The 19,659-nt window shown below is 40.4% G+C and overlaps 1 protein-coding gene across 1 annotated transcript in view; it reads left to right on the forward strand.

Moving 5' to 3' along the window:
• SKOR2 (SKI family transcriptional corepressor 2) overlaps positions 1-19,659 on the forward strand; it is a 33,723-nt gene that overhangs the window by 5,553 nt on the left and 8,511 nt on the right. The window contains 2 exon segments of the mRNA XM_077777683.1: positions 9,390-9,455; positions 9,836-9,934. Of these exon segments, the coding sequence (XP_077633809.1) occupies positions 9,390-9,455; positions 9,836-9,934 (165 nt within the window).

Consider the following 19,659-nt stretch of genomic DNA (forward strand, 5'->3'; position numbering starts at 1 on the left):
TTTCGGAGTTGGCTGTTGGTGATATTAAAGCTCAGAATTATAGTGTACGTGTATTTAGTATAAAATAACACATTTAGAGAAAAATTTGTGCCAGACTTTACCCTTCATTTAGCTAAACCATAAATCATCATAAGCCGCTTGTGCTAAAGTATTACTCTACTTGGGTTCAAATTTTGAAGGAAATAAAAATTTTTGTAAATATTCTATAAAAAGATGTAAAATGTGTACAGCCTTTTGAGAGGTAGCAATGATTTAAACAAAACTATGAGATAGTTTAATGTTTAAATCATTAAATTTAAAGGAGATTCCATAGATTTAATGAGAAAACTCAAATTCCACAAACTGAAATCATTTTTTTTTAGGAACTCTAATTTCTTACGTTGCACTAAACAACTGGTATTCACATTTTTTATAGAATTTACAAGTCAACATTTGAGCAACTGTGCATACCCGTTAGAAATCTAAAGGTATTAGAACATACTGATTCCATCACAGAGTTATGCTGTCTTCATGTATATTAATAGTCTCTGCAGATCTGTTAAAAACTGAATTTCTCCATCTTCCTCTGATTTGGATGGCTGGGCTGGTTCCATTTGAAAATACGTTCCTCTTATCCTTGAGAAGTTCAGTAAACCCTGAAAAGCCATCAGAACTCCAAGGATGGTAGCCAGAATGGATAAAAACTATGGAATCCACTGTTACTTGATATTCAAACAGAAATACAAACGCCAAAGGAAGTAAGTAAAAGTATAGTCAGGGTCAGTGTTCACATAAAGATTCCACAGTGCCCGGAGCTCAGGGTAGTACAGTCAATAGTTATGTTGGTAATAATACCTAGTCATACTACTGATTTATTACTAGTCCCTTCCTCACAATAATTAATTTGATGCAGATTCCCAGAGAAACTTGTTCTACATTGATTTTCCATATTACAATTTTATTCTCACATTATTCAGAGGAGTCTGCAGGTAGTACGTTATATTATATCATTATTCCGTATTGAATGGGAGATAGGTAGAACATGAAAGGGATGAAAAATATTACTGAAATGAACAAAAGTTCTAGTGAAGAATTTTTATTTTGTTAAAGGTATCTTGGAATCTTGGGTCACAAGAACTTCATCCTTATGGTTGTTTTACTGAGCATGTGGAGGTGATGTTTGAAATGCCAAAGATATTAAGGAGCTTGTGCTGTTGTGGGACTTAAAGTGGTGTATCTTCAGCTGTCCTGTCTTGCAGGGAAGATTATTAGCTCATGATCTTTGTGTTGAAATGCACCTTTGAGGAAATTCCAGAGTGGGCGTCCATTGGTCCTATGTTTGTTTTGGTATTAATGCATCTACTTGTGGTCAGACTCCAAGAATCCCTTCGTTTAGCTAAGTGTCCAAAATCCAGAAGAGCCAATGAAATGATGAAGACCTATGATTAACTGCTTTGCAGTGATTAGCAGTAGAAAGCTTTATCCAGAACACCCTGATTGTTACTGGGGATATTTCTTCCCATGGAACAACTGTTAACTTCCACATCCACAAGATAGCATTCATTTGTTTATTTACTCGGTTACTCCACAAATATTTCCAAATGCCTACTGTGTGCTAGATACTTTGCTAGGCTCTGGGGATTCAGAGACAGAATCTATACCAGTCTGTGCCCTCAAGTTGCTTCCAATCAAGAGGAGGGGATAGATAAACTGTAAAGCAAAATGAATACTGTAATAGTGGTCTGCACACCATCCCATCGAATAAGGTTCGTGGAACCAGGCATTCCTTTAGCCAGTGTTTAATTCAACCATTATTATCGGAAGATATCAGTATTTTATTTCAGCAGTAGAACATGAAAGAATAAAATGTCTCTTCAAACTATCTAATAAGTCAGGATGCAATTTTTGATTTTGATATGAATTTTCTCACTCCTGTGGCAATTATGAATGTAGTTAATCAAGAGATGTCTATGTCCTTTCTCAAAACAAGTAAAGATATAGACATATCTTTAAAATACAGATACTTGCTTCAATTGTTCCCCAATACAAATTCAGTTTAATACCATACTTAGTTCCAGTTTATTTTTTTTAGATTATCATTTTAATTAAATATCGCCTTCCTTCAACCTTTCAGCCTTATTAGTACCTGTTTCTTTTTAGGAATTTCAAAGATGATATCTTCAAATGATTTTTTAAGAACCTCCCTGCTAATGATCATTAAGCTGACACACAGCAGATCTTGTACTTCTATGTCATTCGAAGGACCAAACTTGAAGCTTTTAAGCAGCCAAAATTCCTCCGAAGCCTTTTATCCATAGGTATCTTTAAAATTAGACCCATGGGTTAAAGCCCAGTAATATAGTTTAGGGGGTTGGTAGTTTGGTCAAAATATTACCTACCGAAAAATATAAATGACAGCATTTTGCTTGCAATCCCAGAGTAAGGTTTTGCATATCCATTTTGAATAACTTTAGTGAAGTTAAGTGATTTGAAATTGAATGCAGTGGGGCAAGCTGGTGAGACAGCTCAGAGCTGTGGGCAGGTCAAGGAAATCACGCAAGTGGATTCATCCCTGATTTCAATACATTTCATTGTGGAAACGCCAGCACCCCTGGATGCTGAGCGCGGCGGCATCTTGTTATATGTATAGGAGTTTTTAAATCAATTTGATTTTTCACTGGTATGATTCTCTGGTGTACTTAATATGCTATGGACGGATTTCTGAGAATACTAAGAAGCAGTTACACTTCTCATGAATATATAGCGAATGAGGCACTCTGATTTATTATTCCATTCAATCTTAGAACATGCTTATGATTTAAAAATAAAAAAAGGAAAAGAAGAAGAAAAATTCTAAAAAGCACAACCAGTAGATCTGAGTTTTAATTCTCTCACTAGGTGACTTTAGGTAAATGCTTTAACTGCTTTGTGCCTCAGTTTATCGACCTGTAAAGTTTGACAAAACCTCCCACCTCTAAATTACTCCTGAAATTTTTATGAGCAATGAATTTTGAGATCTTTCAATGTATACATTCAAAATTAAATTATTCCCATATTTCAGGTATCAGTTTCTTTTTATTTCTAAAATTTTCTCTTTTTACAAGGGATTTTTTAAATTTACATGAAATTTGAGGAGATAAAGAAGGACAGTGAAAAATTCTCCAGAAAACAAATAGCATTAATTGAAAGCACAAGTTCTTTTTTTTTTTTAATGTTTTATTTATTTCTAGGAGAGAGAGAGAGAGAGACAGCGTGAGCAGGGGAGGGTCAGAGAGAGAGGGAGTCACAGACTGAAACAGGCTCCAGGCTCTGAGCTGGCAGTCAGCACAGAGCCCGACGTGGGGCTCGAACCCACAAACCGCGAGATCATGACCTAAGCGAAAGTCGGACGCTCAACCGACTAAGCCACCCAGGCGCCCCTGAAAGCACAAGTTCTAAAACTCCAGAGAATTCTAAGTGAACTGAAGATATACTAATTCAAGAAGCAATGTGCATGCAAACTCACAATAAATTTTGATCATACGTTATAAAGTTTGCTATAACTCTTAGTTCGTTCTAATTTCCCCTTTATTAATCCTGCTCCTTTTTTTCACTAATGGAGCTAATACTTAGTTACTTCATTCTGTAGCATATCCTCTCCAGTGGTATTGATTTTTTTCTCCCTTCTGTTCTGTGACCTCACTAAAGTGCCAAACGTCACAGGGGAAAAATTAAATGTAGAATTTAACACCAAGAAATTAGCAGAAGTCCATGTACTACTGATGGAGGAGAAAATTATTTAACCTTGTTTTCTATGTAATTGATTTTTTAATGCCCTAATGCAAAGTGTCCTTAAAAACTTCTCTAAACCATATGTTGTGCGTCATTTTGGTTATTATTAAATGTACTACTTACGCTCACTTAGGCCAATTCACTTTGACCCCGTCCAAATTGTACCTAAGACAAGTTGTTAGAGAAAGAGAAAACTTTAAAAATTCCAGGAAATCTAAATCAAAGCCAGATTGTAAAACTAAGGTTAATTATTACAATTCAGAGTTTATTTGGGAGTTAAACATGTATAAATGGAAGCTGTTCAACAGAAAGCCAGGCCCTGGGCTGAGGCTGTTGCGAGCCAGAGAGCAGAGAGCAGACCATCAGCTCAGCCCCACGGGTGTGACAGTACAGAGCTACCGTAGTCTGCAATCACTGCTTCTCTTCCAGGGTCTGCGCCCCGGTAGCAGGGCACGTAAGATAGCACATGAGACCCCACCCACCAACCATGGAAACATCTGGGTGTTCGACGGAAATTTTCACTCTATCCAAGCGTTAGAAGGCATGCGTGTCTTATGTTGAGGCTCAGCCCCAAACAAAAATAGTTTCAGTGACATCTATCCTTGGGTGTGCAATTAAATACACACTTTCTTTCCATAACGGAAACATTTTCTCCAAATGTTTTTCATCAAGTGTGTCAACAACGGTCCCAAAGGAACACAGAGGCCCTTTAGTGATAAGCAACCTGCCAGCCCCTGGGGCTGCTTTGTGGGGCTGTGCCTCCGAGTGCTGGTTGCAGGCTCCAGGGGGTAGAAAACTGAGGGGAGAATGAAAAGACAGAGAATATATTTCCGTAGAAGGGAGCGGTGAATGTCAACGTTTTTACTCTTCATCCAAAAGTCAGGCGTTTCACATTGTACCCTGTGTACTTAGCAAACCCTGTACACGTACAGTATCTGAATGGTCATGTTTATTGGATTCAAGTTTAGTTTGAGAAGAGTAATTACCTGTTTAATCAACTTTTTGTCGTGTCTCACGACCACCAACACCACAGGTCATCTGACCTCCTCGTTTGGCTCTTAAAATTAAAAGAGCTCTAAAAATGTAAGGTATTTTTGCTCTTGGAGGTCATGGAAGACTTAGGCATTAATATTTTCATGCCCCAGTTAAATCTCAGCGCTATGGTTTTAGCTCTGCAAGAAATTTTTTTTTCTTTTTTATAGTTTATTTATTTTTGAGACAGAGAGAGACAGAGCATGAGCAGGGGAGGGACAGAGAGAGAGGGAGACACAGAATCTGAAACAGGCTCCAGTCTCTGAGCTGCCAGCACAGAACCTGACACGGGGCTCGAACCCACAAACCGCAAGATCATGACCTGAGCCGAAGTCAGACGGTTAGCCGACTGAGCCACCCAGGCGCCCCTGCAAGAAATTTTCAAAATGTCAGATAGGAACAAAAATGGAAACATCACAAACTTCCTCTGTAAGCTGAAAATACAGAGTACGTCTTCAAATGTCCAAATGGATCGAAATGTGCTTTTTCATTCATAGGAATGAGTTTGTGCCTAAAAACCCCTTATGATGATTGAGGATTTAAAGCAGCATTACTTTGTATTTCTTTCACAAACCAGGTTGAATTAAATTAAGAGCAAACGGTATGGGTGGGATGTGTTTGTGCCCCTCCTGAAGGTAGAGGTGATGGGGTTACCTGTTGGACAGGGTCTCTCTTCCCTCAGAAAGCGGATTTTCTAGCTGGGAAAGACCAGCCTTGCAGAGTTGAAACCCCAGGACATCAGGTGGCAGAGTGAAGACCGTCGGGAGTTGGAACTTCAGCCCAGGAAGGAATGGATCAGCTGCTTTTGTGGAAGTCAGGAAAGGCTTTGCGGAAGAGTAGGGAATAGTAAGAAGCAGTTACTGGGTGGCATTCTCATTGGGGATGGATGGGCAGGGGCACCTTAAGCAAAAACCTAAGCCAAAGCCAGCTGGTGTGAGGGGCAGAGGCCCAACTAGAGTGAAGGGTTTGTGCTTGCTGACCGAGAAAGGCAGTGTGGCTCAGCCAAAGTCGGAGAACCTGGAGGTGCTGGGGGAAGAACTTAAGAGTGGATTGTGCAGTGTAGACATCGGGAGCCATTGCCCAGTTCTCGAGCAGAGGTGGGCCATGATTTTTAAGAGAAAGCAATTCCCCTTGTGCCTTGAAACGAGGTGCTAATGAATCTATTACCTGTTTTTCGGAGTTTTTTCCCATTGGACATTCCACTTTCCTCCTCATGTGCTGTTTCCTGCTCGTGTCTGCTTTTAGCATGGCGTATTCCCACATCCTTCCCTCCTGTGCTTCCAGCTTCTCATGGCTCTGTGAGGGCAGAACCAAGTGTGGGGTGGAACTTTCACCTGGAATGTGGGTCCACCTGGTCCCAGAGGACCCTGAAGAGACCACGGGAGCAGGAACCAAATGGCCCCCGGCTTTCTGGCCCCCACTGCACTCAGGGGATTTAGGCTTCCTGATGTGGCTCTATGAATCCTCCAGGGCAGGCGGGATTCATGGGCAGTGAGGCAGGTCACAGCAATCCGGCCCTTGAACATGCACTTGTGGAATCCTGATGTAGGCACATCCCTGAACAGGAGCAGCTTCTGGTCACATCAGTTCACTGGATGCATTTTATACCCTTATTATCCATTACTCTCCAACTTTAAGCCACCCAACTGTTTTCTTTTACAGTCTGATTTAAGATATGTTTTAGGCCTGGCCTCCAAGAAAGATGTTCCTTCCATATTGTAATTTTCCCTTCTGTAACTCTATACAATTAAGATCTCCCCCTGCCTTTTCATAACTTTTTTTTAAAGGAGAAGTATAGTGGGAAGGAAGGTATGCATTTTAATTTTTGGATGTCTCCAAACCTATTCATTAATTTTGAAAAAGTAAAATGCATTTAACCTAATGGAATATTTATAAAAATTGGAAGCTTATTGTCAACTAAATCTCATTTATTTAATCTAGTATTAGACTGCCTTTTTTTTTTAAACCAGATGGAAAACATTAGCAGTAATAGTGAACAAACATATCCAGGCTCCCAGAGGTCATTTTTAACCACCATTAACAATCTGGTTTCACAGATTAGTAATATACAAAAGGCAACGGTCCAGTAAAAGATACACAAAAGGCAGCTGAAATGTCTGTGCTCCTTATTTACCTAACATTTAACCATTAAAAAAAAAAAACTTTGTAAGTGAGACATTTGAATCATCCAAGCTCCAAATTGGCAGGTTTTACTGAGAAGTTGCAGCAAAGCATCTATCTGAAATAGACACTGATGTAAAATATTAATAAAACCTCTACAAAGCTAATGAAAAGAAAAACTTATTATTAACATTATCGGTAGATTCGTTTGTTGATAATGTAGTTTCCATTTGCTAGGCTTTTGTTTAATGGCTTCACCCCTATGTAAACCTCCGACCTGCGAAGTAGAAAAGACCTGCATTTTTACACATCCCATTTTAATTTTTAAATTTAATTATCTCACTGAAATGTAATGTAAGATAAACAGGCCACAAAATACACTAATGAATCAAAAGGTCTATAATGTGATAAGGACACGACTTCTAGAGCTGCCTATTCAGACACGAACAATCTCATTTAAGCCATGCTCCCTGTGGTTGGGACAGTGGCAAGATGGTGAAATGTCACTCTGCCCTGCAGATGGCTACACAGGGACATGTGTGCTTGTTTCTTCTCTTGTTCAGACTCCACACTGTATTGGAGTATGAAACAGCTATGCATTTAACTGATTGAGGCTTGGAGTAAACAGAGGTAAAACTGCACATAATACGCATCTACTTTCACTTCAAAATACCATTACTCTTGGTTTCTATATTTATGATTTCTCATCAACCTTTATGTTACTCTTCTTTTAGAGAGTAGAGTAGTATTTTGTAGGAATTGGATTGAGGTGCATGTTTAAAATGCTTCACAGATATTTTCATTATTCTACATGAAGAAAGCCAAGGTTTTAGTGTTGAAAGCCTGTGGAGAGAGGTCATGTCCAAGACGAAAGTGGAAATGAGATTGTGCAGATATGATCTAGATAGTAGAGAAAGTATCTGTCATGAAGGATCTCAGGGACGCCTAAGATATTTTTGTCCTAATGATGGGGAGCCAGGGCAAGCATCTTTTCATCACTGTGCACATGTGTAGGAATATTTGCATATATGTGTTTCTATACATATATATGCATCCACTTATTCCTGCAAATACTTACTCCTAATGATCGTTGGGTAGAATGCAGAATCACCATCCATTTATCATATGCTAAGTATTTTCTTGTCTGTCCTTAATACTGTAGGCCACTGCTTGGTGGAGAGATGCTGTTTCCCTTTTTGCAGGAATTTTTACCTTGACGGTGAAATCTCCCAGTATTCCTACAAGTGCCTAGGGCCATTATATTACATTTCTTGTTGAAGAAAGGAAATGAATAGATAGTGAGGAGAGAATTGAAATGATGCATTCTGGCCCACACTATAGTTTAGAATTTATGAGCTCCTGGAGTTCCTTTCAGTGACAACTGGAAACACTTTATTGAATACCTGTTATGTATCTAGCATTCTTCTAAGCACTGGCCATGCAGGAAAACCAGAGCCTCTGCCTCCAAGTCGCACGCTGCCTGGTGGGTGTGGAAAGTGTGTACGCAAACAGCACCATGGATATAGAGGAAGGAGCTAACCCAGAAGAGAGTCAAGGGGGAGTGGGGATCCATGAAACCTGAGAGCACCTTTGTCTATACTGTCTGTACATGAAAGTGGAAAGCTTAATTACATCATGTGGATAGTTGCAGATAGCAGGTTGAATTGGAAAAACAATCCAGCTAAGTGGCTGGATTTCTTTGGTTTACGTTTTCTAGATTACATAGTCTCAATTTATGACTGTAGGCAAGGACATTTTCCTAGCTTGCCATCATTCTAGTTAGCACATAAACAAAATAGGTAAGAATAACATCTAACCTTTATCCACAATCTAGTTTTTATTGGTTGAAGACAGGTAGTTCCGAATCTATCAGCAAGCGTGTGACTATTACAAAGTAACATAAGATAACTTATTTCACACCTCTGTTTTAGGTTGATTTAAAAAAAAAAAACACCTATCAGTTATTAGGAAATCACTCCAGGCTTATCATTTCTCTCCCACGGAGAACAAAAGTCTCCAGTTTCTTTCTAACTGCCCCAAATTTTGGTGACCCAAGAAGGTAGGAGGTTTCTGCTTCCTCAGCCTTGGGGGCCTTCTGGTTGACATTAGGCTCCTTCACTTCTGGAAGGAGAGGAATTCTGATCTGAATTCTTCTGGATGTGTTCATTGTTCAACCCCCTCTTTTGCCCATTTAGCAAGTATCTTTGTTGTAGAGGATGGATAGTGGTGGGGGCTGGGAACGGGCTAACTTCCGGAATCTGCTTTCACAGAGCCGCCATTTCAGGCTAGGTAGACTGCACCCTGGCTTCCAGAAGCTCTCCCGCTGTGCCTCAGGGGAATTGTACACGAGTAAATAAGGACAACATTTGGTTCTGAGGACGTCCACTTTCAAGTCATACCAACTAAGCTCCTTTGCAGATAGTAAAAGAAAACTTTCAGAAAATAGCCTACAGAAAACCAATATTTTTTCTCCTTTTTTTTTAAAGGTGAACACACACAAGAAACAAATTCACCTCATTCACTCAAAAAGGATGTTGAAAATATGGGGAAAGGTAAAGAAAAGTTTTAATTCTGTAGAACTTCTCTTAGCTTCAAAAGACCATGGAGATAATAGGAGGATATTTTTGTTCTACACCATATTTTAAGCTTGACAAGCAACATATGAATAATATATGGACCATTGGGTGGATATAATTGAGATTAATGCATACATATTAATCAATACATGACACTGTAATATAATACTTTAAAATAATATATTACATTGATTTATATTCATGGATTTCTGCACAAAATCTATCCTATGTCTATGCAACACTTTTTAAACTGGTAAAATATTTTGTCTTCTAATAATAAATTGCCATATATAACAGTTCTCTGGAGAGTTATTTGTAAAGATTAGTAAAATGACTCTTCTGTTTTTCTTTATTAGAAGAACTTCAGAAGGTTTTATTTGAACAAATAGATTTACGGAGACGACTAGAACAAGAATTCCAAGTGTTAAAAGGAAATACGTCTTTCCCAGTATTCAGTAAGAAGTCACTTTTGTTTTATTGCATTACGATATTTGATGATGTTTCTATCATTAGGCTTAAAAATAGGCTTCTGAGTATGACGTGCTTATATAAAGTGCCACAGTCTCTTCCCCTGGTCTCTGTCTAAATATTTGGAAATTGTAGCTTGTTATTTATGCTTTGAATCAGCTCACAGATAAAATTTCTTACATGAACCCTTTGGTGTTTTTTTGTATTGATAGATGTGTATCTGTATGTATGTGTTATGTATATCTTAAAATATATATGCAGGTGTATATTAAATATGTAGATATATTCAAGTATTTTGATATTTTAGGTTATATATCTTAGAACAAAAGATACTCAGGTACTTTTATTCTCCAAGATAGGAAAAACAAAAGAATTTTTATTCTCAGAACCAGAGTGCTTCCTGGTGCTTGAAATATGTATAAATATGAAGATTTACAATTTAACAGTTCAATGTACACATATTTATTTTACTGATTGAGCTTAGTATAATTTTAATGGTTTTGGATTCTCCATCCACATTTAATGTTAAAATTCCATTCCACAATTGGTGGCAGATACTGTAGCATAAAAACTATCAGTTCTATTCCCAGAGGCCTAGAATTTCAGAAAAACTTAATGCTAGGTGTTTAGATTTCTAAAATTCACCAACCTTGGCCTGGGTCACATTTGGACAAACACGTCACAGTGGTGTTTTTTCAAGCATTTCATAGTCTCATTTAGTCATATTCCTCTCTCCAGAGAAAGAAAAGTGGGAAAGAAAATAGTATGTAAGTTTATGTTTTGAATTCTGTACATTTAAGATTAGTTTTTCTCCAGGACTCTTTTTTAAAATGTCAGCATGCCCCTTGTTAGTAATGTGGTAATCACAAAAACTCTCGTTGGCAATTCCTGTGCCAGGGCCACAGACCAGCATCCGGAAGAAGATTTTTCGGTCCTTGTGACAATGTTAATAATATGAGCATGAAGGTCATATTCCCTAGGGCTTCTCAAATGTAATCATCAGCACAACTAAAAGATGTGCCTTTTCGGATAGCAGCTTCGCAGAGTACTGGGTTCCTGGCATATATCAAACTGGGTTCCACCGAGCACTTAGCAGGGATAAAAACAAGGAAGATGCGTGATAGAAGAGAGCTCTAACCAAGAGGAGCGATAGGGTCTGCCAAGTTTGTGATCTATCAGTACCCACAGGGCAGGTTTGGAGTTCAGGTGCTTCAAGGTTTTGAATTTCAAGAATGTTTGCTGAGCCCTTAAGTAAGATGGAAGGGAGGAGAATGGTGGATAGCTTTATTGTTGTTGTTATTATTATTATTATTATTATTATTATTATCCAAGGTTAGTTAAGATACAGTGCAATAATGATTTCAGGAATAGAATTTAGTGATTCATCACTTACATATAACACCCAGTGCTCATCCCAACAAGGGCCCTCCTTGATGCCCATCACCCCTTTAGCCCATCCTCCAACCCACCTCCCCTCCAGCAACACTCAACAAAGCAACCTTGTTCTTTGTATTCAAGAGTCTCTTACGGTTAGTCTCCCTCTCTGTATACTAGCAAACTGGCCCATAGCTTTTGATAGTGTGTTGGGATCGTCGTGAGGGAGTCACAGACTGAAACAGGCTCCAGGCTCTGAGCTGGCAGTCAGCACAGAGCCCGACGCGGGGCTCGAACCCATGAACCGCGAGATCATGACCTGAGCGAAAGTCGGACGCGTAACCGACTAAGCCAACCAGGCACCCCGAACCTGAGATTCTGTAATTTCTAAGACAGTATTTTAATATCCAGTTCCTTGCAGCAATGAGCACACATTGAATGATTTGTTTCCCCCATAAGCTGAAGTTTATCTCATGGTTGAGTTTGTAAATCCTTGCTGTTTAGATCCTGCAGGGTGGGTCAGAGTCTCATTAAACCCTTAAAGTACCCACCTAATTCCCCATAAAGTCAGTGTGTCCCTAATTTATCCCCTTAATAAAAATTAGTCATTTTAAGGAATTTAGTAATGTATAATAATTGATACATTTTCCTTCTTAACTTCCCTACTGTACAATATTGCACATGTTTCTGTTAAAAGGAAGTTAGAAAGTGTGCCTGGTTAAGTGTTCGACTTCAGCTCAGTTTATGGCCTCATGGTTTGAGAGTGTGATCCCAGCATCGGGCTTGCTGTTGTCAGCACAGTGCCTGCTTTGGATCCTCTGTCCCCTCTCTGCCTCCCCCTCCCCACACTCTTTCTCTCAAAAATAAATGAACATTAAAAAAAAGAAGTTAGAATATTATAACTGGCCCATCTTGATTCAGACCTTTCATTCATTCTTTTGAATTAAAATTAATCCTCTGTGATTGCCACGTGGATAAAACACTTCCACTAAACAACAAAAATTTTTTCCTGTTTTTTATCTGCAGTGTACTTCACTGACCAAGGAAGTGGCATGTATGTGCCCAAGTTTGAATAATGCGTGGTTTAGACCTACCACAAAGAGGCAGTTAATTTCACACGGATGAAAATAGCAAATGCACATTATGTGCTTGTTAACTAAATGTGAGAGGCTGTGAGGCTGGCAGACAGATTTAGATTTGCTCAGATGGAAAGGGAAAAACGGAACTTTGTGAAGCCACATCAGGAGGAAGCCTAGAGGAATCCCAGCCAGAATATTGCAGCCCCTTTTACTAGCAAGTGGACACGTAAAGCCTGGTTTACCGAGAACACTGCAGACCCAGGCTAAGCTCCCAGGCATGAGGAGTAGGACCCCCGGTCTGAGTTCCCTGTGGGGCTCTGACACTTCCTGGTTGTAGGACCTTGGAAACTGTCAAATGGGCTAGATAATTCCTGTCTTGTAGGAGGATGCAAAGAGTAAATGAGAGGACCAGTGTGCAGGGCTGTGCACATCCCAGCTCAACATACGTGCTCGGTACTGGCAGCTGTGAGGATGGTGGTGGTAAGGATGCAGGAGGAGGAAGAGGAGATTATGAGCATTGAGCTCTAGAAAAGCATTTCTAAAATGGGTCCAAATTTCTGAGTTTCTCTTAGCCTTCTTGTTGTGGTTCTGAGGGCTAATAAGGACCACAGGAATGGATCCTGGGCTTGCGGAGGGTAAAGATGAAGATCAGAAGGAGGAGGAGGAGAAGGAGGAGCCCAGCCCTGAGCTGAGGACCTGCTAGAGTTACCGGATGAGGCGACTGGTGAAGGAGGCCCTCACACCTCGCCCCTCTTCCCTGCCACCACCCCCACCCCCGCACCAGGGTGCCCTCGAGCAGCTCCTTCCTCACTCCAGCCCTTTCTGCCCACTGCCATTAGCCCCAGTCTTGCCAAAATTCTACCTCTGGCTCCAAATCTTCCACCCAAGAAGCTATAGTGATTGCCTACTGTTCATCATGTTGTATCTAATTTAACTTCTGACTGACTCTCAAAACCCTCCATAATTGGCCCACCCAGCCTCTCCAGTCTCACCTACACCCCTCCTTGCTGAGCTCCAGGTACCCAGCAGATCCCTCTGCCCTCTTTCTTTTGACCTCTGCAGACTATGTTTCCCTAGTCTGGAATGCCTCCCCTCATCTTAGGACACTTAGTTCAAGCCACCACCTCCAGGAAGCCTTCCTAGTCTTGCAGTAGACACTCTTTGCTGACATCCTACTGTGTTTATTTCTAGCCCTATGGGTGTGTGTGTTGATTTCTTTCTGATTGCTTCACACCTGCTACCGCCCTCTACCCCATGGCATTGTCAATAGGTTCAGGAAGGTGTTCTGCTACTGGCCACACAGCACCTGGCATGTTGCGGGCACATGACGCACTCTCAGCAAATGACTGATACACATTTTGCTGTTACATTGAAAGAGATTAAAAGTGACAATGAAGGATGAGACTGGGAAACCGAAAACTCTTGTATAAAGGAGATTAGTGAGGGCTCATAAGTTGAGTCGTTGGATTTGCATGTGACAAATTCATGGCACTTAAGAGAACTGATGGAAAGGCCAGTCAGTTATGACAGGGAAGGCCCAGTGACTGGGGCTTCCTGAAATATTTCTGTAGTAGATATTGACTACATCATCATTTTAGATTCATGTGAAGAACTACTCTTCCACGTTATTTTAAGGTTACTTTTATTAAAAACAAACTAGAGGGGGGGCGCCTGGGTGGCTTAGTCGGTTAAGCGTCCAACTTTCGCTTGGGTCATGATCTCGCGGTTCGTGGGTTCGAGCCCCGCGTCGGGCTCTGTGCTGACTGCCAGCTCGGAGCCTGGAGCCTGTTTCAGAGTCTGTATCTCCCTCTCTCTCTGACCCTCCCCTGTTCACGCTGTCTCTCTCTCTCTCTCTCTCTCCTAGAAATAAATAAAAATATTAAAAAAAAAATAGAGGGGCACCTGCATGGCTCAGTAGGTTAAGCGTCCAACTTCGGCTCAGGCCATGACTCACGATTCATTGGGTTTGTGTCCCGCGTCAATCTCTGTGTTGACAGCTCAGAACCTGGAGCCGGCTTCTGAGTCTGTGTCTCCCTCTTTCTTTGCCCCTCCACTGCTTGTGCTCTGTCTCTCTCTCTCTCTCTGAAAAATAAATAAACATTAAAAAAATTTTTTTAACTACATTTCATCTATTTGAATATGGCCATCTCTTCTTTCACCCATGGCTGTTACTGCAGTCATTCGATGTTGAGTGGTTTCCTCTCTCTTTTTGTAGCATCCTCCAGAGAGAGAGAGATGGGGGAATTCTAGAACACAATACAGATGAAAAGGCCTGATAGCTGTTAAAAGTGGTGATAACAATGGGGCGCCTGGGTGGCTCAGTCAGTTAAGCCTAGGACTTTGGGTCAGGTCACGATCTCACGGTTCGTGGATTTGAGCCCCGTGTTGCGCTCTGTGCTGACAGCTTGGAGCCTGCTACGGATTTTGTGTCTCCCTCTCTCTCTGCCCCTCCCCTGCTCATGTTCTATCTCTCTTTTTCTCAAAAATAAACATTAAAATTTTTAAAAAAAATAAAGTAGTGATAACAAAATGAACATGGTGTAAGCAAAGTAAGCCCCAAAGCCTATTGCTTCATGTGTGGGATCTCCTGGGTGGACCAGATATACCATATGGGTTTTCTTATTTCTGGTCTGGGGAAGGTAGGCTTTCTGCAAAACACTGACTTTTCAGACTGTCCACATCTGCAGAGCACAGCCCTTGCTGCTGTGTTGGCTGGCACACTTCGCATCAGTGCTTTCCTCTGCTACCTTCTTTTATACTATCATTTTCCAGAAATAGTTGGGTTTTAAGTGAGTCTCATTAGAGAAATTGACTTAATGATTTTTTTTCTCTATCTCCTTAAATCGTGCCTTCATCAACCTTTAGAACACAGAAGAAATTTCAGTTTCTTTTCTTTCCATTTGCCAATTAACAATTTTTAGATCTCAAAAGTTATACACATGTTTGTTGTAGAAAACTTAAAATGCCTGGAAGTTCAAAGGGAAGGAAAGAAAAAGCATCTGTAATCTTGTCACCTGGAGATAACCAACGTTAACATTTAGGAATTTCAGCTTTTTAATGCATATTGAATCTTTTTTGGTAACAAAATGAAATGTTACAACTCCATCTTTTACGCTGTTTATTTAAGTATCGTTGGCGCACAATGTTACATTAGTTTCAGGTGTGCACTAGTGAGTCACCATCCCTGTATCCTGTGCTGCATTCACCTCCAGTGTAGCTACCACCGGTCCCCACACAATGCTACTGCAATATCATTGATTATATTTCCCATGCTGTACCTTTGTCCTCATGACTTACTCATTCCATACTGGAAGCCCGTGCCTCCCACTCTCCTCCACCCATTTTGCCCATTTCATCCCTTCCCTTCGCAACCTTCAGTTCGTTCTCTGTACTTTGGGTCTGATTCTGGTTTTGCTTGTTTATTCATTTGCTTTTTAGATTCTACATGTAAGTGAAATCATATGGCATTTGTCTTTCTCAATCTGACTTATTTCACTCAGCATAACACCCTCTGGGTCCATCTGTGTTGTCCCAAATGGCAAAAAAATGAAAATAAAAAAACCCCACCTCATCATTCTTTGTGGCTGTGTAATATTCCACTGTGTGTATATATCCACATTGATGGGCCTTTAGTTTGCTTTCATATATTGGCTATTGTAAATAGCACTGCAGTAAACATAGAGGTACATGTCTTTTTGAATTTGTGTTTTTGTTTTCTTTGGGTAAATTCTCAGTAGTGGAATAATTGGATCCTATGATATTACTATTTTTATTTTTTTGAGGAACCTCCGTACTGTTTTCCACAGTGGCTGCACCAATTTACATTTCCATCAGCAGCGCACACGGGTTCCTTTTTCTCCACGTCCTCACCAACACTTGCTGTCCCTTGTGTTTTTGATGTTAACCATTCTGACAGGAGTGATGTGTAACCACATCTCATGGTGGTTTTGATGTGCATTTCCCTCATGATGAGTAATACTGAGCATCTTTTCATATGTCTGTTGGCCATCTGTTTGTCTTCTTTGGGAAAATGTCTATTTAGGTTCTCTGCCCATTTTTTAATCAGATTAGTTTTGCTGTTGTGGACTTGTAGAAGTTCATTATATATTTTGGATATTAACCCCTTATGGATATATCATATGCAAATATTTTCTCCCATTCAGTATGTTGCCTTTTTGTTTTGAGGATGATTCCCTTCACACAAAAGCTTTTCATTTTGATGTCATCCCAATAGTTTATTTTTGCTTTTGTTTCCCTTTCCTGAGGAGACATATCTAGAAAAATGTTTTTATGACTGATGTTGAAGAAACTACTGCCTGTGTTCTTTTCCTTATGGTTTTGGGTCTCACATTTAGGTCTTTAATACATTTTGAGCTTATAAATGCACTGTTAGGTTGGACATTAAAGTTCTCAAAGCTTTAGATGATGGGCTTCGCTGTAACTAAATCCTTACACACATCTATAGCAATTCCCTTAGGATAAACTCTTGAAAGGATTCCTATGTTAAAGAGTATGAACTTTTTACAGCTCTTGATACATAATGTCTTTTTGCTTTCCAGAAGGCTGTACTAATTTATACTCCCAATCTTGGAACACCACATACTACCTTTCCATTTAATCTCTGCTAACTGAAATGCAAAAATAGTAGCTCATACTATTTCCTTTCATTGCTAGGGATGGTGAACATACTTCATGTCTACTTTCCATTTGTAGGTTTGGTGAATGTCCATTATATTCTCTTCTCAGTATTCTTCTTATTGGTCTCTATGAACTCTTTCTATACTAAAATATTCTTTGTCACATCACACATATTCTTTTCTTTGTATCAATTAGCTGTCAATGTTGACTATGATCGTCTAAGTTTTGAGGGTTCCAATTTTTTTGTAGTTTTTTGTCCTACTGAAGTTTTAAATGTTTGTCTAATCAAATCTATCAATTTTTTCCTTTTTCGGTTTTTCTATCTCTGATACCCTTCCCCACCCATATTTTACAAAAATATTCACCACTTTTCCTAACGCTTTAATAGCTTTATTTTTTTCATTTTATCTTTTTGTAAATGTTTATTTTTGAGAGAGAGAGAGAGGCAGACAGATAGAGCACAAGTGAGAGGGGGGCAGAGAGAGAGAGGGAGACACAGAATCCGAAGCAGGCTCCAGGCTCTGAGCTGTCAGCACAGAGCCCGNTAGACAGATAGAGCACAAGTGAGGGGGGGCAGAGAGAGAGAGGGAGACACAGAATCCGAAGCAGGCTCCAGGCTCTGAGCTGTCAGCACAGAGCCCGGTGCAAGTCTTGAATCCACAAACTGTGAGATCATGACCTGAGCCAAAGTTGGACACTTAACCAACTGAGCCACCCAGGTGCCCCTTTTTTCATTTTATCTTAAAGAATTGTATTAAGTGGACCCTCCTAGAGCAATGAGCATGAATTAATTAAGGACTAAGTATCACCATTCTACTCTGAATTGTCCTTACCATCTTTTGGGATCCCAAGGAGGTACCCCAGCCAGGTTTGGTGGGTAATGGGGTGCAGGGACTTCCTCTACCCTCTTTGCTACAACTAACTAAGCCACTTGCTATTCCCCACTCCTCCTCCCTTGACTTTCTATAAAATACTGTTCTCTACATCTCTGTTCAAGCATTTCCTCTCCCTTCACTCCCCAAGAGGATATGGGCTTCTCCCTTGCCCCCTGCACTGTGCCACATACTTACTCCTATTACAGTACCTTTCACATTAAACTCAAAGATGGGAGTAGGGAATGAGTCTTTTTAAAAAATATAAAAGGCAAAACAAATAAAGAGACAATAAAAAATCAGGGGTTGCCTGATCAGGGGTGGAGGAGAGAGTTGAATAGGCAGAGCATAGAGAATTTTAGGACAGTGAAAATACTCTATATCTTTGATATTATACTGGTGAATATCCTGAAATTATAATGGTGAATATATGTCATTATATATTTGTCCAAATCCATAAAACGAACAATACCAAAGTGAACCCTAAGACAGACTATGGATTTTGGATGATGACAATCTGTCAGTGTAAGTCCATCCACTGTAACAAATGTCCCACTCTGGGGAGGCTTGTTGATAATGAGGGGGGATATGCAGGTGTGGGGGCAGTGGGTACATGGGAAATCTCTGTACCTTCCCTTTAATTTTGTGGTGAACCTAAAACTGCTCTAAAAAAACCCCCAGTATTAATTAATCAATTAAATAAGTAACTAATTTTAAAAACTTGCATGGGATGGGGAAGGAATTCAAATAATATAGAAAGGGAGAAGTCAAAAAAATTAAAAGGACAATGCTTTTTTAATTTCCAACTCCCCAGAATCTCACAAGGGGTACAGGATTCATCATCTTGTAAGCGTTGGGAAGCCATTTTTCAGCAGAAGCAAAGGGATTTGCAGAGGAGGGACCAGAGGCCAAGCGGTCAGTTGGGAAGCTATTCAGGGAAGAGGTGTCAGCGTGGGGGAGGTGACAGTGGCAAAGGGAGGCGAGGATGGAGTCAGACAGTAAAGGACTCACACACCCCAGTGGCTGCAGAGGGGAAAGGAAGAGCAGAGGAAAAGATGTGACAGTTTCTGGTTTCTCCAAACTGCTACCCTGACTATCCACCGCAGATTCAATAGGAAAACATGTGAGGTTCTCACTTAAGGCAGAAAATGCTCAAGTTAGCAGGACCTAGGGTTTTAAAAAGATCACATGGAGAGGTTGCAAATGATACACGTTGGAAAGTCCTTTCCTCCAAAAAATGATCAATATGATATGAAGACCTCATAACAGTATCTCTGAAAGCTCCTCCCCCACCCGTTTCTCGGATGGAGGCATGGTCCGTAAAACTGCTCCAGGCCCATGGAGGACGACAAAATAAGGCTGATGCAGGGTGAGAGAGCTGGCAGATTGGGAGAGTCAGAGTATGTTTATCACTTGGGGTTGAGGTGAGGCAGGTGTGGCTAACGGACCTTTGTCTTATCACCCAGGAGGCATGACATGCACTAGGGTCCACATTTCCTATGATCCGCATAGATCTGAGGTTCACGCCCACACTCACACTGCCTTCTGAAGACAGTGGAAGCTCTCAATCACCTGTAACTTGCTTGTGTGCGCAAAGGTGGAGAGAGCATGACTGCACCAGACATTCCCGACTAGTTATTATATGCGAGGGATCATCTGGGCTAAGGGATACTGGGAACTATGAGATAGAGACCGTACCCTCTCAAAATTGTCTGTTCTCATTATAGAGCCTTAAAACCATCCCTTCAA

Source organism: Crocuta crocuta, unplaced genomic scaffold (assembly GCF_008692635.1).
Source record: "Crocuta crocuta isolate KB4526 unplaced genomic scaffold, BGI_CrCroc_1.0 scaffold36, whole genome shotgun sequence".
Lineage (NCBI taxonomy): Eukaryota > Metazoa > Chordata > Mammalia > Carnivora > Hyaenidae > Crocuta > Crocuta crocuta.